Source organism: Acartia tonsa, chromosome 12, assembly GCF_053477335.1.
Source record: "Acartia tonsa isolate MP-2025a chromosome 12, ASM5347733v1, whole genome shotgun sequence".
Lineage (NCBI taxonomy): Eukaryota > Metazoa > Arthropoda > Copepoda > Calanoida > Acartiidae > Acartia > Acartia tonsa.
The window spans coordinates 20,554,296-20,581,724 of NC_137271.1; the positions used below are offsets into that span (position 1 = coordinate 20,554,296).

The 27,429-nt window shown below is 31.6% G+C and overlaps 4 protein-coding genes across 11 annotated transcripts in view; all 4 read left to right on the plus strand.

Moving 5' to 3' along the window:
• Septin2 (septin 2) lies at positions 1–11,370 on the plus strand. Of its 5 annotated transcripts, none has more exons than XR_013884869.1 (16): positions 1–1,070; positions 1,267–1,330; positions 1,631–1,673; positions 1,905–1,968; positions 2,292–2,400; positions 2,501–2,588; positions 3,039–3,152; positions 3,850–3,942; positions 4,459–4,562; positions 5,064–5,202; positions 5,772–5,839; positions 6,289–6,381; positions 7,275–7,335; positions 8,465–8,524; positions 8,765–9,159; positions 10,339–11,370. XR_013884869.1 is itself a non-coding variant. In XM_080180093.1 (16 exons), the coding sequence occupies exons 1-15, from the start codon at positions 890–892 to the stop codon at positions 8,792–8,794; spliced, it is 1,311 nt and encodes a 436-aa protein (XP_080036219.1). In that variant the 5' UTR covers positions 1–889; the 3' UTR covers positions 8,795–8,826; positions 8,925–11,370. The 5 variants fall into 5 exon arrangements, 4 of the variants coding, with proteins under 4 accessions (XP_080036219.1, XP_080036220.1, XP_080036218.1 ...); XM_080180093.1 differs by having other exon boundaries at positions 8,765–8,826; positions 8,925–11,370; XM_080180094.1 differs by having other exon boundaries at positions 8,765–8,804; positions 8,925–11,370.
• Hat1 (histone acetyltransferase 1) lies at positions 11,330–19,656 on the plus strand. Its single transcript, XM_080180097.1, has 15 exons — positions 11,330–11,446; positions 11,899–12,001; positions 12,600–12,671; positions 13,904–13,963; positions 14,185–14,264; positions 14,402–14,456; positions 14,800–14,856; positions 15,424–15,506; positions 16,025–16,201; positions 17,153–17,273; positions 17,543–17,622; positions 17,748–17,816; positions 18,379–18,498; positions 18,792–18,844; positions 19,207–19,656. Exons 1-15 carry the CDS (start codon positions 11,379–11,381, stop codon positions 19,239–19,241), a joined length of 1,233 nt encoding a protein of 410 aa, XP_080036223.1. The 5' UTR covers positions 11,330–11,378; the 3' UTR covers positions 19,242–19,656.
• LOC145334587 (uncharacterized) lies at positions 19,633–22,125 on the plus strand. 4 transcript variants are annotated; one of them, XR_013884870.1, is made up of 7 exons: positions 19,633–19,707; positions 19,965–20,002; positions 20,188–20,236; positions 20,551–20,615; positions 20,749–21,132; positions 21,300–21,631; positions 21,891–22,125. XR_013884870.1 is itself a non-coding variant. In XM_080180102.1 (6 exons), exons 1-6 carry the CDS (start codon positions 19,656–19,658, stop codon positions 21,561–21,563), a joined length of 852 nt encoding a protein of 283 aa, XP_080036228.1. In that variant the 5' UTR covers positions 19,633–19,655; the 3' UTR covers positions 21,564–21,884. The 4 variants fall into 4 exon arrangements, 1 of the variants encoding a protein (XP_080036228.1); XR_013884871.1 differs by having other exon boundaries at positions 21,961–22,125; XR_013884872.1 differs by having other exon boundaries at positions 21,977–22,125.
• LOC145334588 (mitochondrial inner membrane protease subunit 1-like) overlaps positions 22,117–27,429 on the plus strand; it is a 6,333-nt gene continuing 1,020 nt past the window's right edge. The window contains exons 1-8 of the mRNA XM_080180103.1: positions 22,117–22,212; positions 22,554–22,579; positions 23,139–23,198; positions 25,096–25,193; positions 26,046–26,088; positions 26,432–26,484; positions 26,720–26,776; positions 27,267–27,334. Coding sequence (XP_080036229.1) covers positions 22,185–22,212; positions 22,554–22,579; positions 23,139–23,198; positions 25,096–25,193; positions 26,046–26,088; positions 26,432–26,484; positions 26,720–26,776; positions 27,267–27,334 — 433 coding nt within the window. The 5' untranslated portion in view covers positions 22,117–22,184. The remainder of the gene's footprint in view (positions 22,213–22,553; positions 22,580–23,138; positions 23,199–25,095; positions 25,194–26,045; positions 26,089–26,431; positions 26,485–26,719; positions 26,777–27,266; positions 27,335–27,429) is intronic.

The window sequence follows — 27,429 nt, forward strand, 5'->3', positions numbered from 1 at the left end:
GAGCCTCTTGTTTTGACAGTTGTACGACAATTTTGCACAGTTTTTTGGCGACGATAAAGATGATAACTAAAATTAGATTTTGATGCCATTTCTACGATGATTAAAATGATAAAAGTGTAATTTTTGCACCCAGAATCTAAACAATGAACTTTTGGGGGAGAGGCTAGATTTCTGAAAAACGGGGAAGGAAAATTCAATCCTTTTTTTTGGAAAAAGATTTATATTGGAAATTAATTCCCCATATTGATTTAATATCAATAAAAATTTTCTTAAATCTTGAATTCATTAAATATATAAATTTTGGAATAGGATTTGAGATCAATTGATCGATCATAACAAAGAAACTATATAATAAGACAATTATGAAATAGAATTAAAATAATACACTTAAAGAATCCCTATTTGAGATATTCGTATGCTCTAAGATATCAGTTATTTAAAATGTGATACCTATATTTGGTTAAAGTCTTAGAATTTTAGTAATTGTATGACTCATTGATGATAAATACAGGTTTAAAAATTCTACATATACGTACGTACATTATTAATATATTATAGCTATATTATTCCTTGGTGTATGGATTGTGTCTAATCCCATTTCTTAGAATTTCTCATTTAAAATCTGTCATTAATATTTAAATGAACCAAATGAGGGATACATATACATAAGTCTCGGACTGGCTTTAGCCAATTTTTTGTCAATCTTTAAGTTTTTGGTAGGTTTAAGACTTCTTTTCGTAGAATATAGAGAGCCTAAACGCTAACTAATTCCAAGAAGGTTATTCAACATAAAAGTTCAGGAAACCAATATTTTGAATAGGTATTATGTAATATAATAATGTAGGTATGTTTTAATGTAACAATAATTTATAATTATTTATCAGACTTAATGAGAATGGACAAAGTGTTGAACGGAATATCAGAAGGGAAAGATGTAGGAGGAGGGAGAGGAACTGTAAAACAGCTTGCAGGACATGTCGGGTTCGATTCCCTACCTGACCAGTTGGTCAACAAATCGCTGCAGAATGGATTTTGCTTTAATATCATGTGCATTGGCGAGACTGGAATAGGTAAACTATTTTATTAACATGTTAATATCTAAAGGAGGATGTGCAGGTGCACTAAAGTGTGGTTAAAACGGCACATCCTCCTTTTCATTTGGAAAAATTTTAGCTTTTCTTTTAATATATCTGAAATTATTTACCTAAAGTATTTTTATTTCCAAATTAAATACCTACCTATGATTATTTTACAATTTTTTTCCAGGAAAATCTACATTGTGTGATTCTCTATTCAACACCGAATTTGATTCTGCCCCTGAAACACACAAGTAAGAATACAATGAAATATACCTAGTTAACTTTTGTTTCTTAACATTTGAGCAATGTCAAAATAGTTTTTAATGAAGAACCTAATGCATTTTTGTCTATTTGACAACTAGCATAATAACAATGTAAGTGAAGAAAGATAAGGGATTAAGATATGTACTTTATTTACTTTAATTGGTGCATCTAATCTCAGTCTCCATGTACCTTACTCTTTTTAAAGCATAAAATATTTTGGTAATTCTTGATTTGTTTATAAAAAAAGATGATAAGCTTATTTGTATTTCAATATTTAAATGTTTTAGGGAACCAGAAGTAAGACTCAAGGCTCACAGTTATGACCTTCAGGTGTATATAAAATTTATTTATCTAATTTTCATCTTCATATCTGTTAAAATAAACTATTTTTTCTGCAACTTTAGTGTTTGTCATAACTTGCAGTAACGTTTATTGTTTAATTCTTTGGCAGTAAAGTTTAAAAGACAATTTAATACCATGACTTTACCCCTGATATTTGTATTTACTGTTTAATTTTAAAAAACACTAAACTAAAACGTATTTAAATATTTCATATTTTAGGAGAGTAATGTAAATCTTTTACTGACTCTTGTTGACACAGTTGGCTATGGTGATCAAATTAACAAGGGATGTTGTGAATCAAATAATTAATATTTTGAAATAAATGTTTTTGAATATTCTATTCCAGTGGCTTCCCCCAACTTTCGAAATTTCTGAGATTATTGATGTGGTGAGGAGAAGTAAAAGTATTATGATTGGGGGAGGGGGGTGTTCTGAAATCTGAATGAACAAAAATATGACTAATATTTTGCAGTCAGGCACTTACTCATTACGTATCCTACATTTTTTTTACATTAGGATACAAAGTTGAAATGTCTTAATGAAAATGGAGTTGCTTGGCCCTTACAAAAAAGTGTTTGAAATGATTCTATACAATATGAAAATTACAGGAGGATAGTTTCAACTCAATTGTAAACTATATTGACAACCAGTTTGAAGCTTATCTACAAGAGGAATTGAAAATTAAACGCAACTTGAACACATATCATGATACAAGGTACATTGTTTAAATCTTTGTAAAAAAACATAGGTGATAAATCAGTTTAACTTTAAATATTAAATATTTTAATGAATTTTACTTAAATCCTTCTTTTCAGAATCCACGTCTGCCTTTATTTTATCACTCCGAACGGACACGGCTTGAAGTCGATTGATTTGGTTTGCATGAAAAAACTTGACCAAAAGGTTAGTAGAAAACTTTGTTATTTTAGGTTAATTTAAGTTTGGTTTCGAAGTGACTTTTGGGACTTTATTAGCAGTTAGTTAGATTAAGATGCATGTAATTATAAATATAGTCATTATATTTCATTAAATCTCCAATAATAAAATAACTTAAAAATCTCCAAATGTTATTATTGTAGCCTTTCATGAGAGATAAAAAATAAATAGTTCAACAAAAAATGCGAGAAGTGCAATAAAAACTAGCGGCTACGCCCATAGAGCTTATATTATCAATTACGAGAAGGTGGGTTTAAATAGTTTTAAACCTTCCATGGACCTAAAGAAGGGTCACTGTAATTGAGAACCATATGAGTTACACACACAGATATACTTCATGTTACTTTTATATAATGATATCTGTAACTGTCGTTTAAATCATAGGTACCTAAAAAAAGACATTCGCTTTTTGTTTAGGTGAACATTATCCCAGTGATTGCCAAAGCTGACACAATCAACAAGAACGAACTAGCAAAGTTTAAGGCGAAGATTATGAGCGAACTAAAGAACAATGGTGTATCTATATATCAGGTAAATACAATAACAGTTTGTTATGTATAGCATTGTATTGCAGACAATTTTCCACGAATAATAAAATAAAAATAGTAGTTTAATATCTAAGGAAAGCTGTCTATAATACGATGCAATATATAAATATTATCGCACTCTATCATAACAGCTTTCCAATGATATGGTGAAAAAAATATGAGATAAATTTCAGTTTTGTTGGTCCTGTCATTTTTATTGGTGAAAAACTGTCTATAATACTTTGCAATACATGTTTTTTTAGTATAGCTCAGAACCTTCGGATATTAAGAGGTTTCGAAGATATTATTCATTTTATCTACAAACCTTCAGTTGTACTTTTTTTCTTTTCTTTTCATATTATAACAGGGGTGTATATTCTACATGGGATCCCCTGCTCAGGGGGGGGGGGGGGAAATAAAAAATAAGTGGTTGGAGGAAAAAAAAATGTAAAAATTAAGAAAACTGAAAACATTTTTTCCCATTTCCCCCCCTTCCTTGGTGAAAAAAACTTTTAAAAATGTGTGGTAGGAGGAATAAAATCAATAAAATATAGAGTTCTTTAAATATTTTTTCATTTTCCCCCTACTTGGTGAGAAAAAACTAGGGGGGGAAGAAAAATAAAAAAAATTTTAGCAGGGGAAAAAAAATAAATCTTGTGCAGAATATACACCCCTGTATTATAATATCTATCTTTATTTAGTTCCCCACAGATGATGAGACCGTAGCCGAAGTAAACAAAGAAATGAATAATTGTCTTCCGTTTGCCGTAGTTGGTAGCAGAGAAACTGTTAAGGTACCTACCTAGGATGTTGTATAGAAAAATTTGTGGTTTTATGGAGAGTGTTTCTCAATTATAATCCCTATATAAAAGTAGCAGGATGGATGTCCGTCTTTCTATTTGTCTAATTTGTGCGTTTGTAGCAAAAGTACTCGCTAACTTCTGGACCGATATGGATCTACTTTACAGCGAAGCTTCTTATTGTGTCAGTGGAGGCTTATAACTATTTTTGGAGTTTACCTTTACATTCCAAAGAACCCCACTTCCCCGATAATAATCCCCCCCTCAAAAAAAAAAAATAACTTTAAAATTTTAAATTATCTTCCCTCGTGTACCCATAAGTGCGTAGCCGCTTGTTATCAATATAACATATTTTGTTAATTCTGTATTTATACAAAATTATATATATTTTTAAATTGCACTTTAAAGAAAATACATAGAATAAACCTTTTGAGTAAAATGTGTAATATGACGCTGTAATGGGACTAAACAATTTCTAAACCTTTTGACAATAAGCTCTCTTTAATTTAGGTTGGAAACAAGCATGTGCGGGCAAGACAGTATCCTTGGGGTGTGGTACAGGTAGAGAATGAAAACCATTGTGACTTCAAACATCTCAGAGAAATGCTAATCAGGTACAGTTTCAAGTTTTCATTTTCCCAGCGAGTCTTGGAACTATTGAATACTTTAGAGATCCGTCAATTAAATAACATTCTTTCCTTAAACAAAGTAAAATTATTTCTTTTTAAACAACATGCGGCTGCGCCCATAGGTTCTAAGGGCTCTGTTTTCAAAGATATGAGAAATGGGCAAAAATAGAAAACCATTACGGGACTTATGTAAAGCTTCTCTAGAAAGTAATAACTTTTTAGTTCACTAGTTAATGAAATATTTTACCTACTTCAGATAAAATATCCTTACAAATGACAATAATATAGTGATATTTTTGGCAAAAAAAAACACTACATTAGTTATCGATAACACATAAATAATTTTGCTTACAAAACATTTTTGCTTTTTACAATTAATCCTAAATTATTCTATATAAACTATTAATCCACTTAGTTCTTTAGCATTTTTATATTCAGTTCGTAAAAATCTATTTAAAACATTTCCTGAATCTTGACTACTTGTAGAACTAACATGGAGGACCTACGCAACCAGACACAGCTGAAGCACTATGAGTTGTACAGAAAGGAAAGGTTGAAACAGATGGGCTTCAGCGAGACTGATGGCAGTGGGGGAAGCAGCTCCTTTGCTGAGACTTATACTCTTAGGAATATACCAATAAGAAAATTATTGAAAACCTTTTTATCAAGAGAAATTAAACCGGTCAGACTCAGGGGTGTATATTTTAAATTTGACCCGGCTGAGGGGGGGGGGGGGGGTGAAAAAATAAAAAATATGTGGTTGGAGGAAAAAAATGTAAAAATTAAGAGAACTCAAAGCATTTTTTTTCTTCAATTTTTCACATTTTTGGTAAAACTAAAAGAATAATTGGGAGGGAGGATAATATGAATAAAATAAATGAATCTTGTGCAGAATATACACCCCTGAAACCGGTTGAGAAATTTTTAACACCATCCCCCTTATTTTTTGTTGAAAATATAAATTTTAACTATAATGAATTAATCAGAAAACAATACTTTGATTTAAGGTTCAAATGTTCATTGCTTAGATTTAGCGGAAATGAATGGATTCCGAGTCTTAATGTATAATAGTTTCTAAAATGGGCAACTTTTTTCTTTACTAAAGAAAACGACTATAACCAATTTAAAAATACAACTAATTAAAATGAGCTGCCTTCCAACCAAAAAGACATAATCTTATTGGTCTCAAAACTCAGGAGAGAAAGTATTCTGAAGTCACTGCAAAGCAGGGAGGAAGAAATGAGACAAAAATTTGTTATCAGGTATTGTGTACAGTTACTCTAAATAAGAGTTTGATAGGGAACTCAATAAATCTATAGCATAGATGCATAACCAGACAACTACCTGGATCCCCCTGTTGTAGACCTTTTTCGTCTGATAGAAGATTCCTGACGCTATTGGTTGATTTACAGACATACAGATATTTAACCCTTTCCCCCTATAATTGTTTTACCCTAATAGTAACCCAATTTTTGCGTTTTAAATTTATGTCATGAGCAATGAAAAACTTTCAAAATTTTCATATACCTAAAATGCCATTAACTTTTTTGTTATTGAAGCTAAAGGCTTCTTTGGGGTATTTGGTCTTTTAACAGTTGGATTGGTGTATTACTTGCAGACTTCCTTCAACGGCAAAACTATTTCATAGTCGTAATAAAATCAAAATACCTACCTATAAAGTATTAAAGTTTTTAAAAATGCTGTACTGCAGGGTGAAAGAAAAAGAAGCCGAGCTTAAAGAGGCAGAAAGGGAACTCCATAGCAGATTTGATAAGCTTAAGGCTACTGTCAACGAAGAAAGAAGGTAAGTTTATAGATATTTAGAGAGTCAGACAAAGATAAATTGAGCTGCATAGTAGATCTTAAAGCTTAAGGCTAAGAAATGAGGTATGTCTAATATTACTAATATTAGATGAAGCTGAATAGCTGACTCCTGTCAATGAAACACCGATTAATATCAGGGAGTAAGGGAGGGGACAATGGGCAATTAATTCAATATAAGAGTTATCAAAGAAAGGGCATGAAATCCAGTTTAATCCAATAAATTTGTAGGAAATTATAAAGGGATTGTTAATTGAATAATAAATTTCTATAGCGTCATGTAAAGTGAAATCACAACTTGTTTTTGATGAAATATATTGAGGTTTTTTGGTGTGATTTTTATATTAAAAGATTATTGGACCCGGCCAGCTGCTAGCAAGAATATGACTGCCCCTTTTTATTCTGTTTATTTCCCTTGCCCCCACCTCCCTTCTCCCCGTCTGCTACATTCCAAACTAACACAACGAGTGTTTATTTCCCTTCCCCCCACTTCCCTTATCCCATCTCCCCGTCTGCAATATTAAAAACATACATAACGAGTAGCGGCATTCTATGCGCAAGTCCCCAAACTCAGTCAGAAACTGCTAAATTCTTGCACATTCCCTTTAAGCCAGTCCCCAAAGTCTGAGACTCCTAAAAATTGAATATTCGATCCATTGTCCCCTCCCTTACTCCCTGGATTAATATAGAAGGATCCAATAGGTAGATAGTTAGGTCTAAGACAAATAATAGACTAGTAGACAAATAAAATAATAGTAAGATAGTTAATAATAATATAGATAGATAGGATAGACTTAGAAATATAGACAGTCAGATAAATGTTGGAAAGGTAGAAATACATGAATATTTCAATGACAGCCACTTTTTTCATTCTAGAATGGTAGATGAGCAGAAAAGAGCACTCGAAGAGGAAATTGCTGAATTTCAGAGGAGGAAGGTAATTAATATTAGTTAGTTTAATTATTGAGTGACATGATATACTAAATTGTATTCGAAATCAAAAATGGCTAGTGCTACATCCACAAAACCGACATTAACAAAAACTAAAATTTGAACATGAAATCTAACCCAAAATTACTTCAATACAGTATGCTTAATATGGATATGCTTACATTTTAAGATTTAATAAAAGATAAACTTCGCTAATAATATTTTTATACCTAGTCATTTTTTCAAGGAATCAATATTCCAAAAATCAAGTAAATACGGGATTTTTTATCATATAAAATATTGTTCTTTCTTCTGATTTTCTAATTGATTAAACGGTTGCTACTCTTTCTAAACTGTGCTGTGTTATTTATAAGAATGAAATGCCTAATTTATAGGCAAAAACTTTAAAGTTGAACCTAATAGGTGCCGACATGTAAAATAAGAAATAGGGCAGGGGTGTATATTCTACATGGGATCCCCTGCTCAGGGGGGGGGGGGGAGGGAAATGTAAAAAATTAGAAAACTGAAAACATTTTTTCCATTCCCCCCCCCCCCCCCCCTCCTTAGTGAAAAAACCAAAAAAAAATGTGTGGTAGAAGGGAAAAATAAATAAAATATAGAGTTCTTTAAATATTTTTCCATTTTCCCCCCTTTTTGGTGAGAAAAAACTAGGGGGAAAAAAATATAAAAATTTGTAGCAGGGGAAAAAAAAATCTTGTGCAGAATACAGGGTGGGGAAAAACCCAGGGTTTTTTTAAAAAGCCAAGCCCAACCCAACCCAAAAACCCAACCCAAAAACCCTTAAAAACCCAGAGTTTTAAGGGTTTTTATGGGGGTTTTATTGGGTTTTAAAAAAACCCTGGGTGGTTTTTTTTGGGTGGGTTTTTTGTATGCCCACCCTGGCAGAATATATTATACACCCCTGAAATAGGGAAATGTATTGGCATAAAACAGGTGCAACTCATTACCATGCACATTAAAAACTCCAAACCAGTCGTCTTGCTCTCAAAGGATTGGTTGTCTGTATTAGTTGGATGATAGTGCCTTGGAATCTGTGTTGTTTTCAACCGTTCTCAGATATACCTATTAAATCATTTTTTTTTTATTTTTTGACCTAACTGTTCTCATTTGTTTAGAGCCAATATGAGAACGAGAAGATGAACAGTGGCCACAATACTCTTACCCTTGGAAAACTGGGAAAGAAAAAATGATCAAAGCTCTAATTTTTATACTTTTTATACCATATTTATACTAAGGGACAAATATCTTTTTCTTGGATTAAGCCAATTTTATCAAGATTTTTAACATAAATTTTTTCAAAATTGAGGTAATCCAATTGTGTTTTTTAAGACCTTTAATTTAATTCATTATGATTTGTAACTTAAGTTAATAGTAGTAAGTTTATTAAAACTATTTTTTTTCTTTCCCGTACAACAGATAAAATAAATATGCTTGACTATCTTTAATATTATATAAGTTAAAAATTCCTAACAGAAATGTATCTTTTTCTTTTGTTTTTCGGAGAGTGTATGTTGATACTAAAACAGGTTTTAAAATTAACTAAAACTGATCCTTCATAAGAAATAAAAGAAAAAGATATATTTTTCATGATATTGTACGATATATGGAAGAACCAAAAACTATAACTTGTAATCTTATGTTTGCGCTTTTGTAATGTATCCATTCTTGTGTTTTTTAAATTAGATTATTTTTGATTATCTGTTATAACTTGCCTTACAAAACAATCTCAACAGTGAAACCATTTTGATTTTCTCAAAGACCAAGTTACCAATAATAGTTATTTATCGCATCGTATTATAGACAGCTTTCCGTGGATATTAGAATAAAAACCATAAGATTAATGCCAGTTAGTTTTGTTGGCCCCTAGGTATCGAAAGCCCTGGCTAAAAAACTAGTAATAATTTTATGATTTTTTGTATTACTCTTTGTACTAGGCCAGAATAAAGAGGGCCAGTATTTTGAACTATAAAGGGGGGGGGGGGGGGAAGGAACTTGAAACAGCTATCTGTGGGAAGAAAATGGAAGACATCTTTTTCTGCAAAATCATTACTCGTTATTTGAACGGTAATATAATTTACCTAAAAAACATTACAATTAGTAAAAGGTAAATTATATATAACAAATGAAAAATTTAAGAACTAAATTTAAAAAACTAAAATCACTTAAGTTTTACAATTAAAAATTATACTGACTAGATTACTAATACTCTTTTAGAGGGTTTCTTATGAAAAAGTTTCTTACTTCAGACATCATGGGTTGAAAGGCACAAAGCATAGGATCTTAAGTGTCGAATTCCTCATGAAGGTTATGGCATTAGACCAGAAAGAGGCCAGATTCGCCAAATGAAAAACTATAAAAAAGGGTTGACACTCCGGGGACGTCACCATAGCTTTGTCCTTTAGGATCACAAGTAAAGCATAACTAGAACATAATTAACAAAGGTCTGAAACACATTAACTATAGTTGACTCTTAAATAAAAAAGAAAATATTTGCTTTTTCTTTAAAAGAAGAAACAAAATAAAAGTAAAGTAAACTTGAATTATTTAATTATATTGATTTAAATAAGGAGAATTAAAATAAAATCACTGAATTATTGAAGTTGAAACATTAATTGTCAAGAGACAACTGAACAATTGAATGAAATAATATTGAAAAGAAATATTACAATGTAACAGAGAGAGGGGGGGGGGGGGTAGTCAAGTACAAATGAGTTGGAACAAACCAAGTTTGAAGAAACAAGAAAATTTGTACATTTAAACTTTGAAAAAGAAAGGGTTGTAAAAACCAGAATCTAAATACAATAATCTATATTGAGCTTATTTGAAAAGGGTGAATTAATATGACAGTGTTCATACAAAACATATAATATAATAACACACATATGTCAAATAAGAGTAAATAATGCAGTTAGATGTTTAACTACAAAATAAGGGTAAAAAAGGGGATTGATACTTTCAGTGTCATTTCGACTACAATACTCTTAAAAAGTTGTCTACAATACCATACGATACATTATGTTTCGGAACCGGTTCTAGTCCAGCAGATATTAATCGGTTTCAAAGCCATACTGGAAAAAACATTTTTTATTCCAACTAAAAATCTACTCATTTCAATTGAAACCACTCATTTAAACTCATTATTAGGAGGGATATTGCACCTCAAGAACAACTAAAGTGACTTCCACTTTTCTGTCATCAATTTTAAAAAAAAATTCAAAGGAATCATGGTTTTCTTTTGGTTCAATATTCATATCAATCTTATTATGATTTTTATTATTTGCATTTTTTAAGTTTGGTGCTCTTATGTATTTATCTTGTATTTAAGTTATTATAATGAATCTTTAAATTGTTTATTAACTAAGTATATAATAGTCTCAACAGTCTTGAAATTTCAATTTAAATTTTGTGCCAATCTTGTACAAGACAAACATTTATAATGTAAAATCTATTGAACATATGTAACTTACTTAATATTTATGTAAGGTCGTACCTTTTTTTGTGGGTATGGGAGATTTTAAAAAACTTTTTATGTTCATTTTGTAATATGGTTTATTTAAAAAGCAAATTGCATTAGATACATGGGCAAGTATTATAAAATCCACGGAGGGATGGGACATTGAACTGGATATCACACAGGTACCCACAGTTTTAAATCCATGTTCTGTTAATCGTTGACTCAAAAGAACTTTGGGTACTTCTATTGAATTATGATTGGTTGCTTTCAAACTAACATGGACCAAACGTTTTAGACAATAGTTTAAATCTACACAAGGGGGTCACCCTTCTTTTTCCTTATTGGGTATATATTTTTACAAATTAATCGTCCTTTGTCTTATCCCTCTAGATCCATGTATAAAAAAATAGTTGAAAGTGTCTGCTATGTCTTCTTTCCAACTAAAATATTTGTTTTTCATGAATACTCGTCCATGTTTCTTATTAACCCTAATATGAACTTATTAAGAATATTATATTAAAAACATTGTGTGTGCTGTTTATCAAAAGCTTTTTTCTGCTACAGAAACCTTAAAAATGGATTTGGGCGAATTTTCCCCCCTGAAAGAATACGTGGTTGATGCTAATGAAGCTCTTTGTTTCAAGTAACTGTTTTATATTGATATTAAGATAATATATCATTGCTTTTTAAATGTTAATTGTATAAAAACTAGTTGCTTTGCCCCTATCCTCTAGAGGAGGGCAAATAAAGTCAAGCAAATAGCCAAAAACCAACCATAGATATTAATAAAGCTTCATTGAAAAGTACTTTCAATTTGGACCATAAGTTTCAGAGATCTGAAGCTTCAAAGAAAAACTCTACTTCAATTAATAGGTTAAATATTTTTTTGTCCGGAGCTTAAGATTTTAAATAACTCCTTAACTGATTGAGTTCTCCTTTTTTCGGAAAGCTTAACATATGTCCCGGGGTAGTTTTAGGCCTTTCAATTTTAGGTTTAAACCTTTGGATGGTTTCAGGCTTTTTAAAGAGACATATTGCATACTAAACATAAAAAATCGTCTTTGCTTATTAATAATTGTTAAACTTTATATTTAGATTGATAGAGAAAGAGTCGGATCTGAGTGATGAGTCTAAAAGCTTTGCTCCCGAAATGACCCACCAAATATACGGAGAAAATGAAGTAGTTTTTGGGTATAAGGTAATACATTTTAAATGATTACTATTATTCCAGTATGGCTTCGAAACTGATAATATCCCCTGGATTAGAACCGGTTCTCAGTTATACTGAAAAATATTGTATAGCATCGTATTACAGACAATTTTTAAAGAAAATTAAAATAACTTAATGAGTCTCATAAAATTAATACCAGTTTTGTTAGACAGGGCCTTCGACATCCTCAGAAGATTTAGCTTTGGAGGATCCCCTATCCTCCTATAAAAATTAAAATTTTGCAGTGACAATTTATAGCTTTTCCAAAATTATAATTTGAACGCCTAGTAGTGAGTGAAATCTTATGGTAAACTTAAATTATCTTATTAATGGATTTTTTATGACTTAGATCTTACACGAAATTTTCATGTTCTCTAATAAAATGAAAAACTCATCTGCCCCCCCCCCCTTCTATCCACTCTCTTCCTACTGAATGAATGAACTGACCAATAAGAAAGTTCCACGTTAGCTATATGAATTGAGGACAATTTTCCCCTGTCTACTATCCACATATATTCTATATTTTTCATTTTTATATGTTAACTTTGTTTTATGTTTGATCAATCAATCAAAATTTTATGTTTAGGATCTGAAAATCAACCTGGTAATGGCGAGTGGATCCCTTCAATCTTTTCTCAGCTATTCATACTCTAGCAAGGTAAATAATAAAGAACATTTAATCATTTTTAGTGAGGTAGGGGATACAGGACTTTGAAATTACACTGGTACCTAATGTCTTATACTTTCAAACTTATTTATTAGAATGGTTACAAATTAGAGGTGTTCAAAAAGGTTCAACCAATAATTTTAATATACAGAAGTTTTTTTTTAATATTTAAGAAGTTCAAGTAGGTATCATATATATCAATTGTCGTCTAATATCTTATCCATTAAGATATCTGATCGTTTTTATAAATATTTTTTTCTAAAGCCATCTTTCAATAGGGTTGTTTTGTCCATAATATATTAAGATCTAAGCAATAATTTAGGCATAGGGAAATCGTCCTGTCGAGTTTAAACTTTGAACTGGAATTCATGTATCAATATTAGGGTTGGCAATCTGAGTCCGGGATCCGGAATCCAATTTTTGGCCAATTTTGGAATCCGAATCCGGAATCCGTTTTTTAATAGCGGATTCGGATTCTTTATTGGATTTGGTAGGCTAACATTAGCGTCTTGAGTATTTTATAACAACTCCCCCTTTTTGAAGGCAAAGATTATCATCATTTAATATAATATCTTTTTTAATCTGGTTCGATTCTCGGAAGTGAATTATAGATAACACAGGGGTGTATATTCTGCACAAGATTTATTTTTTTTCCCCGGCTACAAATTTTTTTATTTTTTTTCCCCTCCGAGTTTTTTCTCTCCAAGTAGGGGGGGAAATGAAAAAATATTTAAAGAACTCTATATTTTATTTATTTTATCCCTCCTACCACACATTTTTTTAGTTTTTTTTTCTCCAAGGAGGGGTGGGAAATGGAAAAAAGGTTTTCAGTTTTCTTAATTTTTACATTTTTTTTACCTCCAACCACTTATTTTTTATTTCCCCCCCCCCCCCTTAGCCGGGGATCCCATGCAGAATATACACCCCTGAGATAACACCAAGAACTTTATTTATTAGGACATATGTAGCACTTAAATTTTTTAATTCTTTTAAAAAAACCTTTTAAAATATTACTAGAATCCAGAATCCGAATCTGGAATCCGCCAAAAGTAAGAATCCGAAATCCGCGAGAATCCGCCATTTTGTGGACGGATTCTTGTTAGAATCCGAATCCGGTCCAAAAATTTGACGGATTGCCATCCCTAATCAATATGGTTATTAAAAGTATTCTATTTAGTATTATAAAATGTGTTCCTTCTCTTTTAGTGTAAATGTATTTTTAGGTTGATCCAGTAAAAACTGACGGAGTCAAGCCTGATGATGTTATTGATCCATTGATAAAGGTAACCAAAGCCTTATCCTTAAAACTGCATAACAGCGAAATGGCATCTATAGAAAAATTAGAACGGGGAGTGGGGCAACTTTTTTAGTAATCAAATAGCCTATAAAAAAACATCGTTTTGCTATGTGAAGCTTTCTCAATATGGAAAGCTTAACGGATAAACAAACTAGAATCATATGTTTGAAGGATTGCTAGGTACCTAATTATGACTTTATATTTTAGATCTTAGCACCCGGAAGTTTCACAGAAAATAAGGATGAATTCATCAAATACCTGTCTTCAACTAAGGAAACCGGTTTCAGGTATTAAATTGTAATAGTTATTTATCGCATCTTGTTATAGACAGCTTTCCGCGGATATTGAAATGAAAAATTGTATAATTAAAGCAAGTTTTGTGAGCCCTGAAGTGCCGAATTTATTTGATATTTTCTTTTTAAAGACCAATGGGAGAATTGCTACACAACTTCAAATCCAAAGACGATGAGACTTTTGAAGTAAGTAAATGTTTATTCATTTTAATTTTAGCATTCGTGGCATTCTAGATAAATGTACTTAGTCATCCATGTTAGACTCCGATGAACTTAGATATTAAAACCTTTTCTTCTTCAGATATTTTAAGACTTTTCAGTCCAATGTCCCTTCCTGGATTTATGACATTTTAATATCTAGGCTTCTCTTTATGCTGAATTCTTTTAAATTGCTTGATTCACTTTAAAAATCCTCCTAAATTTGTAATGAAAAAAAATATGTACCTTGACAAACAATAATATAATTTCAAATCATTCTATTTTTTTTTTATTTTTTTATGATTCCTAATCTTCAACCTTAATGAATTAGGTTTATATGTGCACTGAGTCAACCCCTGGTTTCAGAGACTATCATGAAAGATTACAGGTAGAATATATATAAGTATCGAGTTGCTACGCTCATAATAAGATAAATTCTTACATTTATAACTAGTGGATACGCCCTAAGAGGCCTCTATTGGTACTTATAACATTTTTTTTGGTATTTCTTACTAGAGGCAATATCTCATGTGAGGGTGGAGGTTCCCATCCTCACATGAGTTATAATTAAACACTCTATAGATATATAGCAAGCTTACTATAAAGGACAACCTTATGGTTCAGCGGTTAGCGAGATCCTTCACTACAGACAAACAAAAAGACATCCTTTTCTAGCTAATTAAAATATATTTTTTGGGGGGTGAGTTGAAGCAGGGAACTAAAGGAATAAGACATTACAATAGCCGATATATATATGTGCATTGTACATCCCAAAACATGATACACAAAATTACCCCTTCTCTAGATCATAATTTGTTGTTGAAACGTTTGAACAAACAACGAATAAGAAAATGTTAATAAAAAACTTTGGGGACTAGTGTAATAAACAGCCCAATGTCCCCTTCCTCCCTATATTTGAAGAATAATTTCAGTATTAATTCCATTTTTATTACAGGCCTGGATTATGTTCTACATTGACGCGGCATCTTTCATTGATTTCGACGATGAAAACTGGAGATACTTCCTGCTTTTCAAAAAGTAAGTTTATTTTAGTAGCACAGCTACTCTATAATTCACTTTGCTCATCCGTCAGTATCGTTATAGGAGATATAAGAATTTCTCAGCTGTTATTAAAGATAGTATGCTGGTTTTACCTAAAAAATGATTTTGTACTTCTTACCAATTTATCATTCTTTTTCTTTTTTACCACAGAACATGCTTATTTATATTGCGCGAAACAAAGGTCGTACAACAAATGATTGATCGCCTGTTGTCCAATGTCTACGGAAAATTAAAATTGTAGTAGGATCAATACAAAGTTTATATGAAAATTGTTAACAAATATATATAATAATTCCTGTAATGTTTTCCGAGATTTTTATTGAATACAATCATATAATCTTAGTGCTCTAGTTTAAGAATTATTTTTTTATAGCTTTCTTGAGTTTTCGCTCTTCACTCTTATTTGCGGTTGCTCCTAAAGAGAGATGGGACAGACAGAAAAACTTACTATTTTAGGTACCTAGTACTTTGAAATAAACTTTAATTTTGTTGAGGCACGGTTCCGAAGGTGGTGAGCAGCACTACTCTATAGCTGGCTACATGACTGTGTATGAGTACTACGCTTATGGACGTACAGAGAACATGAAGCGACCACGTATCAGTCAGATGTTGGTTCTACCCATCTACCAAAGAAAGGGATTGGGGTCAGCTCTACTTAACTCAGTATATAGGTAATTTTTATTCTTACTAAATATTCTAGATTTTGCTGACTCCTGTTTTTTTACCTCAAATTACCTTGTTAAGCACGGAAAACTCATTTTGAATTAGAATAATGAAATATTTGTCCCCCCCCCCCCCCCTCCCCCTCCAATATGTTTAGTATGCATATTTTTTTGTTATTACTTTAGGTCTATTAAATGTGATTAGAAAAATGAAAGAAACATATTCCTAACATTAACAAGGATGACAATATTTATGAAAGCGAAGCTCTGAAACGGTAGAACAAACAAACATTAACACTTGTAGAGTGTCGGAACTGAATAATCAGAATATAAATGCATAAAAGTAGAAACAAAATTGTAACTAAATTTGTTGAAAAGCTGCGTGAATACTAAATATAGGATATTGTTTAAGGTCATGTTTAATCTGACTCTCTGACGGACGGACTGACCCTAATTATAAAAAAGCTTCGCTTTAATAACACTTCATTTGTCTGCTATACCGTGGGAACCCACTGTTCGATGATCTAGATTTAGATATATCTTCTACTAACCTATCCATTAAGATATATAAGTTTTCCTGAATTTTAATGTTAGGGGGAGATTTGAAACCTGCATCAAATTTTAAGGATTTTTAAAAAATTCGTTTTTTGTATAATTCTTTATCTAAAAGCGGAAATGCTTTTTAAATTAATTAATTTTGACCAATAGGATAGGTGGATTTTAAACTACATGCGCTCTAATTGGTTGAATGATGTACGCCATCCAATCAGAGCGCAGATTTTTTAAATCCACCAATCACAGATGCCAAAATTAATTAACTTAAATTGCATTTCCGCTTTTAGATAAAGAATTATAGAAAAAATGAATTTTATAAAAATCCTCAAAATTTGATGCAGATTTCAAATCTCCCCCTAACTTTAAAATTCCGGAAAACTTATATATCTTACTATCCATATCTAGATATTACAAGAAGGAGAGTAGCGTAGTTGATATAACAGTTGAGGATCCATCAGACAACTTTGTCAGATTGAGAGATTTTGTGGATACCCAGAACTGTATGAAACTTGATGCTTATGCTAAGGTGAAGTTTTTTTTATCTTAAAATAAAAGTTGTAGGTATTATTACTTGAATGTTAAATCAGATTTTCATATATATATTCTAATAAAGTAGAACTCTTGCTGGATGAACTAACTGACCTATAAATGACAGAGAAAATAGCAACCTAAATTGACGATAATGATTCCCTTGTCATAATATCCCCGTATATTTACATCCATTCTTATATCGCGATTTTTCGCTAATTGTTTTCCTATGATATACAACATATTGAAATATTAATATTTAAACAGGATAAAGTTTTGGCTGGTTACTCTGAAGAAATGACAAAGGCCGCAGCAAGTGAACTCAAGCTTTGCAAAAAGCAAGCCAGGTAGGGAACATTATTTAGAATCGATATATTATTACACATATTTTGCACCTGTTTTTCATGTACTCTAATAAAGTGATGCTCGCAGCTTGCTAAAATGAATAAATATAAACATAACTTTTTCTTAGACGTGTTTACGAGATTATAAGACTGCACTACACCCCAATGAAAGACGCAGCAGCCTACAAAAGCTACAAGTAAGTCCTAATCATTGTCCAATCAGGTACAAAAGTAGTAAGGTTTTTCAAAAACTGTATCAGTATAAAGTGATTACCTAGTTTTTTAGATTGTCTGTTCCAAATGTTGGGATTCGAAACAAATCAGTTTTTTTTCAGTCGTAATGTAACTGTGGTTATTTTTTCTAAATAATGAAAATATGTGATACTCTAATCTTATGGAATACATAAATATGAGAGTCAATATACTCCACTACTTCACCAAGAATTGTAATTTATAATCATATTTTCTCGTATTCATTCGAAACCAGTGGATTAGAACCGGTTCTCATCCATACGAAAAAACTATGTCTAGTATCGTATTATGTTCAGTTTTCTACGAATATAGAAATGTAAAACCCGTGCCTACAGCATCTCGGGGCTAAAAAACTGGTTTTAATCTTATAATTGTACATTCTATATCCGCGGAAAGCTGTTTGTGTTTATAGTACGATGCGAGAAATATTTATTCTCCATTTTCTTTTTTCCCCCTGAATCTTAATTTTAGCTTTATTTTCCACCCTTATTAAACCCCTTTCTATAGGCTTGCGGTGAAGGCCAGACTGAATGCCCCGTACCAGAAAGAGCAGGCACAAGTAGAAAAATTGAAAAAGCATCTCAAAGCTGAAGAGTTGGCAGCTATCATGATGAATGTCACTGACAGGTGTGTAGTAGATCTTAACAGACAAGGATTTGAAATAAGTAAAAAAATTTAGAAAATTACCTATGCCTTTACTACTTTTGGCTATTTTCTAGCCTCAAGCAAAGCTCCTAGATGCTTGCGGCTCAGTAGTAACTAAACTTTGATTGCATGACTTTTGCTTTGAAGTCCTAACTTAGCACTCTTACTATTAATGTCACATGCCAGACACAGAAGAGGTAGGTACCATTTTAAACGCCTATTATGAACCCGTTGCATCAGTGTAAATGATGTTGATAAAATTAGTTTTTTTCTAGGGACCAGAGGATTGAGATGCTGAACAAACAATTCGCTGAATTGGAAGAACACTACAGGAAAAAAACTTAATATTATTAATCTTTAAGAGTGGAGATAGGGCAATTTCATCTGTATTTGTTTTGGGTTGTGTAAAATATTATTAAATATCCAAATTGATTCATCATTATTTAGATTTTACACTAGATTATCATGTACTCTAATTAAGCTAAACTTGTAGATGGATGGGTTGGTAACGACCCCCCAACCCATCCATCCCCTCCAATGATGAATGAACTGACCAATAAAAGGATGTCCATGTTAGCAACCTAAACAGATGACAATTTTACCCCTGACACAATATCCACGTATATTCTATGTCCATTATATTTTGTTATAAATGCTGATATTAGTTTTTGAATTAAGTTTTTTTATTTCACAGGAAAGTGTTAGAAAAGGTTGCTGCTGCTTAAAAATTACCACCAATTTCCAGCCATTGCTCATTCCAATATTTACCTGCCATTTTGAAACAGACCCTGGTGGACATTTATTTTTGCGGATTTTCTTAGTTAAAATTCGTGAATTTATTTGAATATTATTTAATATATGTGGAAAAATATTAATTAAAATAACCTATATTTCTCAATCAAAACCAAACATTATTATTTTGATACCTGATTTTAAAACCAGTCTTTATATGTGATTTAGAATCTTAGATCATACATTCTATTTTATTTAAACTTGAAAAAAATTAAACTAAAGGCATTATTAGTAAGATTTTTATGTAGATTATTGTATTATTTATCTAATCCCGTCTTTCTCCGTATACATCTGAACATAATATTCTATTTTTTATACTTAAATACTCTGTTTTAAGATAATTAAAAATGTCACAATTACAAGAAGTGGTTCGGTGCTACAGCTGTGAAACTTTTCAAGGTGCATTTTTTTATCAGTGCGGATAAACTGTAACTCGAGAATGGATAATATACACCATACTTTCATGTTCTGTAATAAATTGAAACTTGTAGCGGGCTAAAATAACAATCTATCCCATCCCCTCTCCTCCCCACCTAAAGACTGCTGTGTTTTGTTTCGCCTAAAAAGGAAATCAAGAGAATTAAATTTTTTAAATAAATTTTTTTTCGCCAATTCAACATGATACAAAAAAAACCTAACATCTTATTTATTTTTAGTTCAAATAAAGAAAATAGCAAAGAAATGGACATGTAAGGTAATTTTTTTCCAGTATGGCTTCGAAACCGAGTAATATCCGCTAGATTAGAAACGGTTCTCATACATAAATATATTATATAATCGTATTACAGACGATCATTAATGAAATAAAAATCAAAGTTGATTCCAAACATAATTAAAAATATTAGATAGGTATTAATTATAATTCTGTTTCTTCTTTAGATTTGTAACGAGAAACAAAGTTTGAAGAAGGTCTATTTTACTGGTTTAGGTGATATATTAATATTTTATTTTAATTTAGTTTACTTTTACAATGAAATACTTTTGAATTTTTGGGATTATGTGGCTTAAAACTATGGATGATAAATTGATATAGGTATATAATATTCTTAATGATAATAAATAAAATAACATTTCTGTGATTTAAATTTATTGGCTGTCAAGTTTGGAAATTCAATTTAATGATAGTACCCATAATTTGAACCTAACGAATAAGAAAATATGTTTATAAAACTTTGGTTACCAGTATAATTGGCAGTTCAGTGTTTCCTCCCTCCCTTACAGTAATATATTTATCTAATATAGGAGCAGAATGTCGGAACATTGTCAAAGAATTCAACATGAAACGTGGTGAAATGGCTGAAAATAAGGTAGGATATATATTGACATTCATTTTGCCTTTCAAGGTCTTTTCAAATCTTCCTATTCTTAAATTTCATAATTTTAGGTACTAATATTGATGTTGCTGCACTTTTGTTAATCAATAACCTAATTTACTTTTAGGAGACTTTATTTTTAAAGTCTACTGAGGGCGAAATTGTAGACAACTATGAAGAAAATACATTTGAGGTAGATGAAACGGAGAATAATCACAGTGAATCACAATCTAGAGGAAGCAAATGGACGGCTTACCTCACCCCAGAAGAGATCAAGGAAGCTGAAAAGGCTTTAGCATTTAAAAACAAATCTTTCATTGAAAATGATTCTCAAGACCTAAATTCTTTTGATGGCCATGAAACTTTTGATAATGAAGAAGATTTTGATTGTGATTCTTATTTACAAATGAATTCAGTAAATCAAGAAAATATCAAACAAAATAATACCAAAACATTCTCTAGCAACACAAAAAGACAATCTAATACATTTCAATCTGCTCAAACAAAAAAGGTAAAAAACATTAATTTTAAAAGAATAATTAGGTACCTAGGTAACCAACACTTTGTGGAACACTTAAATTCATTAATTTTTTTGTTACGTGTAACTTTAAATTTTGCCTTATTTTTAGGGAATTTAATTTTTCTTGTATTATGAAGTACAATTTCTTTATGTTTTAGTCAAAATGGTCAAGTTTTACAAGCTCTGAAGTTCTCCAAAACAATTCGTCACAGACAAATAATCCCCAATACAATAAGTCACATTCAAATAATCCCAATGCAATTTCTTGGCCAAGTTTTCCAAAGAAAAGTTTGGGAGGAAAAAGCTTCCAAAGTCAGAAAACTTCAATTTCAGCAGAACCCCTTCTACCCAAGCCCACAGTAACCCAGCCAGTTTTAACGGATTTTACAAAGAAGTTTTTAGTTAATCGAAAACAAAATTAGCATAGAAGATAACATTACTGTGATTCTAAACCTTGTACCTACATAAAACTTTTTTTCAAAACTACATGGTAAAACTTACTTAGATTTCAAATAGGGAGTTCATTCAGATGAGTTTTCACATTTTCGGTATACTCATAATCCAAAACTTAGATTTTCATTTAGAAGTTCATTGAGTCGAGTTTTCACATTTTCGCTATGCTCATAATCCAATACTACACTGAAAGTTGATTTATATTAACGTGTCATATCTTTATAATTAGAAGTTAATTAATACTAGTTACAACTTACTTTAAATATTCTCATAATCATAATCATAACTGTTCATAGTTCTCCATGCAACTTAACGCAAACTTTTTAAAAAACGTAGGTTTTTTTTTATTTTTAACACCATGTTCAGAGTTTAAAATTAAAAGTACCTGAAAATTATTTTGTCTTCTACTTGCCTAAAACGTTAGTTTTTTATATTAAAGCATTTTATTTTGATAATGATAATGACTGGCAGAAAAAGTTGTATGCAAATTGGTTTTTTAACAAAGACCAGTGATTTTAGTGCGAATTCTAATCTATTAACGCATTTCAGATAAAAAAAATCTATGATTGGCTTTGACGTTTTGGAATGCAATGACCAGCCCGTTGTCTATTATCGCCAAGGAAAATAAGATCATTTAATTTTTTAAAGATTCATTTTAAGAATTACGTTCCAGTATGGCTTCGAAATCGATTAATATCCTCGGGATTAGAATTGGTTCTTAGTTATACTGACAAATCAAGTCTTTTCCGCGAATATTAACATTTGTTTGCCCGTGCCTTCGGCCCCTGGGGTCTAACAAACTGGTATGTTAATCTTAGGATTTTTCACTTTTATATCCACGGAAAGCTGTCAATAATTCGATGCGATAAATAACTATTATTTACAAACTTTTTAGACCTCGTAAGTCATTGTTCTATAAATGTTTTTTGAATTGATTTATTTCATGATCTTATTTCTTTAGAGAATTGGTAACAGCCTGTTTAATGTAAGAATTTAAGTTATTAAAATTAACTACTCGTATGTGTCGTAGTTTCTTAGAATTTGGACCTAAGCTGTCATGTAGTAAACTTTTGTATAGCTATTGCCAATAGGCCCAACTTGAGCTTCACGTTTAATTAAATTCCCCCTGAAACCATCTCCAATTATAGCAGGTGTCTCTAATTAAAGTAATGAATTAAGTCATCTAAAGAAGAGCTTTGATATGGTTTATATCATACTGATAATATGTACTGTACATGTCGTTAAAGTATTTAAACTATTTCTATTCAATTGATTTTATTTTTTAGTGAATACTGAATATACTATGATACTAAGTTTTTTTCATACAAAAACATGATGAAACTTAACTTTTTAGTCGATAAACTAAATATTTAACATTAACCTAGCATATATTAAAAAAAATACTGAGGATTAATGCTGGAAGATGCTTAAGAAACACTTGGTCTCGTTCGTGCATAGTCTCCTTTGTGTACTTTGTAATTTGAGGATCGATATACCACTCCACCCCCTTTCCACCCCTTCCCTTAAGGCTTCTATATTTTTAGTTTTCCAAGGAATTAGGTGCCCTTTTAGCCGGATGTGGAGCTGTTTTTATTTATGACCAGGTTAGAATTATTAGTGAATAGTCACAGTCAGGGATCTAAAGGGATAAGACAATGGCCGATACATTGATGTGCATTCCCAATGATAATAAGCAAAGTTAGTAGATTACAATTGGTGGTTATTAGTGGTTAAAACGTTTGGCCAATCAAGGGGGGAGGGTTTAATGCAACCATCTCGTAATCAATGTATAAATGGCACTTGGGACCCTATTTACCCTGCTCTTTAAGACTCCTTTGTACCTAAATAGAAAGTATAGACCCTGTTTTGGCATGTTTTGTAATTTACATCAGTTGGGGGCAAAACCTGCTTAGACGATTAGCTTATTCGTCTCATTGATCTGACATGACCCATTACACAATTCTTTACTTATTAGACTTTACTTTTGACTAATGGTCAACCTAATAGACCTTTCCTAAAGTAAATGCTAATCTATAATTGTCATGTCTAGATCTATGTGCCTTGTGTTTCGTGCCCCCAGCCTTTTGATTGCCCACTTTGTGGTACTAGATCAGCAACTATTGGATTACCTGATTCTAGTGTCAGGCATATCCGACAGTTGATGTCTTTTGGGTGGGTGGGTGGGTGTTTTAAAACAATTATTCTGAAAATAAAAGAATATCTCAATTTTTAATTACACTGTACTTAACCTAAAAAGGTTAGTCTTTGTAATTTTTACCCTACCCCCCAATGTAAATCAAAACTATTGTCGGAATTCTTGGCGCTGTGTACTGATGGCTTAGTGGCACCCTTGCCGACTAAGGTCTTGGATTGTCAGTCCTGTTGGCCACTTCTTCTGAAATCTTCTTGCTTCTTTCTTCCGTTGACTGAAGAAGCTTCAAGATTTTAGTCTATTTATATGCAGGATTTTTACTGTATTGTTTACCCCTTTCCCCTCCCATCTGACCAACAACCCCCTTTTCCCCGCCCCCTTTATGTTTTCCCTATCATGCGGGCGCTCTATTGTGCCCGCGTATTTACGTGCATAGCGTTCCAGCCATGGTTTTCCCGGCATAAGTTCCCGCCACAGTTAACGTATTTTTTTATCTATGATCAATCAGAGTTTTTCCCGCTAAATTTAACATATTTTTTATCAAACAAAATCGTCGGAGTCTTTTATGAGCAGGGTTTAGGCCCCCTATTCAATGACCATTTCATGCCCATTGAGCTAATAATTCGAATTTCGATCTGAAACTTTGCATGAGTAATCCTTGGTAGGTCTATTTTCCCTAAATCGAACAAAAAGTTGGAAAAGTAACGGCTGGCGGCTCAGCTGTTTAGCCATTTATTTTGGCTTTTTTCGAAGCAAATCCATCACGAAACTTTTCTCCTCATATTACTCTTTGCTGCTCCAAAACATTTTCAAACGGCTCTAGCCGGTAGTTGCTCAATGCTGGTACTAGAAATCTAAAAACTTGGTTCTTTTGTATCATTTAACATTCGATTTAAAGCAAAAATATGTTTCAAATAGTTGATTTCCACGTAATTTATGACAGATTTGCCCTAAAAATAGTCAAAAAACGGCTGAGCCGTTAGCCGTTACTTTTTCAACTTTTTGTTCGGTTTAGGGAAAATAGACCTAGCTACCAATGATTACTCATGCAAAATTTCAGATCGAAATTCGAATTCGAAGTGCCATTTATACATTGATTACGAGATGGTTGCATTTAACCCCTCCCCCCCTTAAATAAACCAACTTATCAAAATTAAATAGAAGTCCCCAAGGTTGTTAAGCCAAAGAATAAGAAACTAGGAGGGGGAAAATGGATAAAATATTTGCAGCAGATATTTTTCATTTTTTTCCTCCTCCCAAATTATATATTTTATTTCTCTCCCCCCCCCCCCTCCTCCCTTTTAGCAGGAGATCCCATAGAGAATATCCAGCAATGTATTTTTATTTAGAATGTTGGCTGTCTAAGACATATCAGTGGACCTTCTATGGTCCCAACTTTTAATACACATTTTGAAAAATACAAAGAACAAGAATTAAATAGAACACAGTAAGATTTTACATTTACTTTTAGTATCACAACTACTCTATAATAGAGGATAGGTACTGTCTGTACGTCTTAATACTTTACACGTTCACCGCGGTCTATGACAAACAAGGATGACAACATCCATAAAAGCGAAGCTCTGAAATGGAAGGACAAACGAACATTAACACTTGTAGATTGTCAGAACTGAATTAGCAGAATATTAATGTATCAGTACAAACAATATTGTAGGTAAATTTGTTGCAAAACTGCATAAATAGATGATAGTGTTTAAGGACATACTTACATTTTTGGGACATGTTTATAGAGATGCTTTGCTTAAAACGTTATACCTTGCTGTAATAGGAATAAGTTTTCAAAAAATCAGAAGAATCGGACAATTGTAACATACAAAAATTTGTTGTCAAAAAAGTTAAAAAGTCGACATGTTTCAAATGGACGTACGGACATTCTGGTATTGATTATAGAGTTGCTACGCTTTCTAAATTGTACCTAATTACTACAGGAATCATCATGCAAAGTTTGGAATCGATAGGACAATTCAAACCTGTTTAAATTAACGAAAAGAGCTAACTCTCTGTGACGGACGTACGGACAGACCGACCCTAATTATAGAAAAGCTTCGCTTTTAAAAAGGAATATCTAAAGAGGATTTTACTTGCTACTACTCTCTTTATTACTTAGTTGCTTTACCCCCAGCCTTTACCTTAATAGAGATGGAGAAAAATATAGAAATCCTTTATGGATGGCGTAATCCTTGTTAATTATGCAATTAAAGATTTAGAATTTCATTTTGATTAAGGTTAGGACCAACAAAACTGTAAATATCAGTAATAATTTGATTAATATTTTTAGAGTTTGTCTAAACGACGTTGTTTACTTTTCACGCAATACTAAGGTAAATTATTTATAATAATTAAATAGTGTAACATTTATTTATATAATGCATCGTATTATTGACAGTTTTCTGCGAAAAATAAAAATTAAAAATTACCATTAGGGCTAACCAGTTTTTTTTTGCCCCGAGGGGACGAAGGTCCGGGCTAATAAATCTTGTATTAATTCATAATTTTTATTTTATTGTTCGCGGAAAATTGTCTGTAATACTATGCAATACAAGGTTTTTCAGTATGGCTGAGAACCGATTCTAATCCAGCGGATATTAATCAGTTTGAAGCCATATGAAAACAGTTATTAATTTTTTACCTAAAAATAATATTATTCAATATTTTTACTTTTAGGAAATAGAACGAGGCGATATTGTTCTTTTTAAGAGACCTAAAACCAATACTTAGTTAGTATTCTTAATATTTCTTTCCCCAGTTTATATAGTTTAAATTCAAGATACTTTATTATTTAATCCCCCCCCCCCCCCTTGAAGATATCTTTAGAAAATATACACCTCTGTAGAAAGGATAACTTTGTTAATCATCATATGATTATTGGGTTTATATCTTAGAAACCCTTGAATTGGGGAATTTGTTATCATTGCTTTGTAATTTTTGAATAAAATTTATCTTGTTATTTAGTATTGTGAAGCGGGTAGTTGGCGTGCCTGGGGATTCTGTAACTCCAGTTTTACCTGGGTAAGATTTTTATAAATATTATATTTTTATCAGTGTGCCGGAGCCGGATCCGAAACCGTATTTTTCGTTAAAAACGGCTCCGGCTCCAGATTAGCTAAAAGTGATTTTTTAAAGTAATAATATAATTTGGCAACGGTCTATTTCCATATAATAAACTGAAAAACTATTGTTACTTAACAAATAGTCACACATCCTTCTACTTTTATATAGCTTTAATCAAATAAAAGCAAAGTATTTTATATTATTTATTTTATTTTATTTTATTTTATTTTATTAATTTCAATAATGAACAAAAATTTATATATTAATTTTAAGGTAGAAGCCGGAGCCGCATCAAAATTAAACGGCTCCGACACCCTGATTTTTATAGTTTTAATATTTATACCTATTTTGTATGATGACTGACGGACTAGCGGTCAAACTTATATATTGAATTATGAAGTAGCTTCGCATTATTATCTTATCTAAATGTTTTAAATCCATCTTTTAGTGGGAAGGAGGGGGAGCCAGTGCAGCTAGAGGAAGGTCAACTTTGGGTGGAGAGTGACGCTGGTTTAGGTAAATATTTTTAACAAGGAAAATTTTATTACTAAGGATCGAAAAATCGACAAAATCTTGTAGAAAAGTAACAGGATGTCTGTGTGTGTATCTGT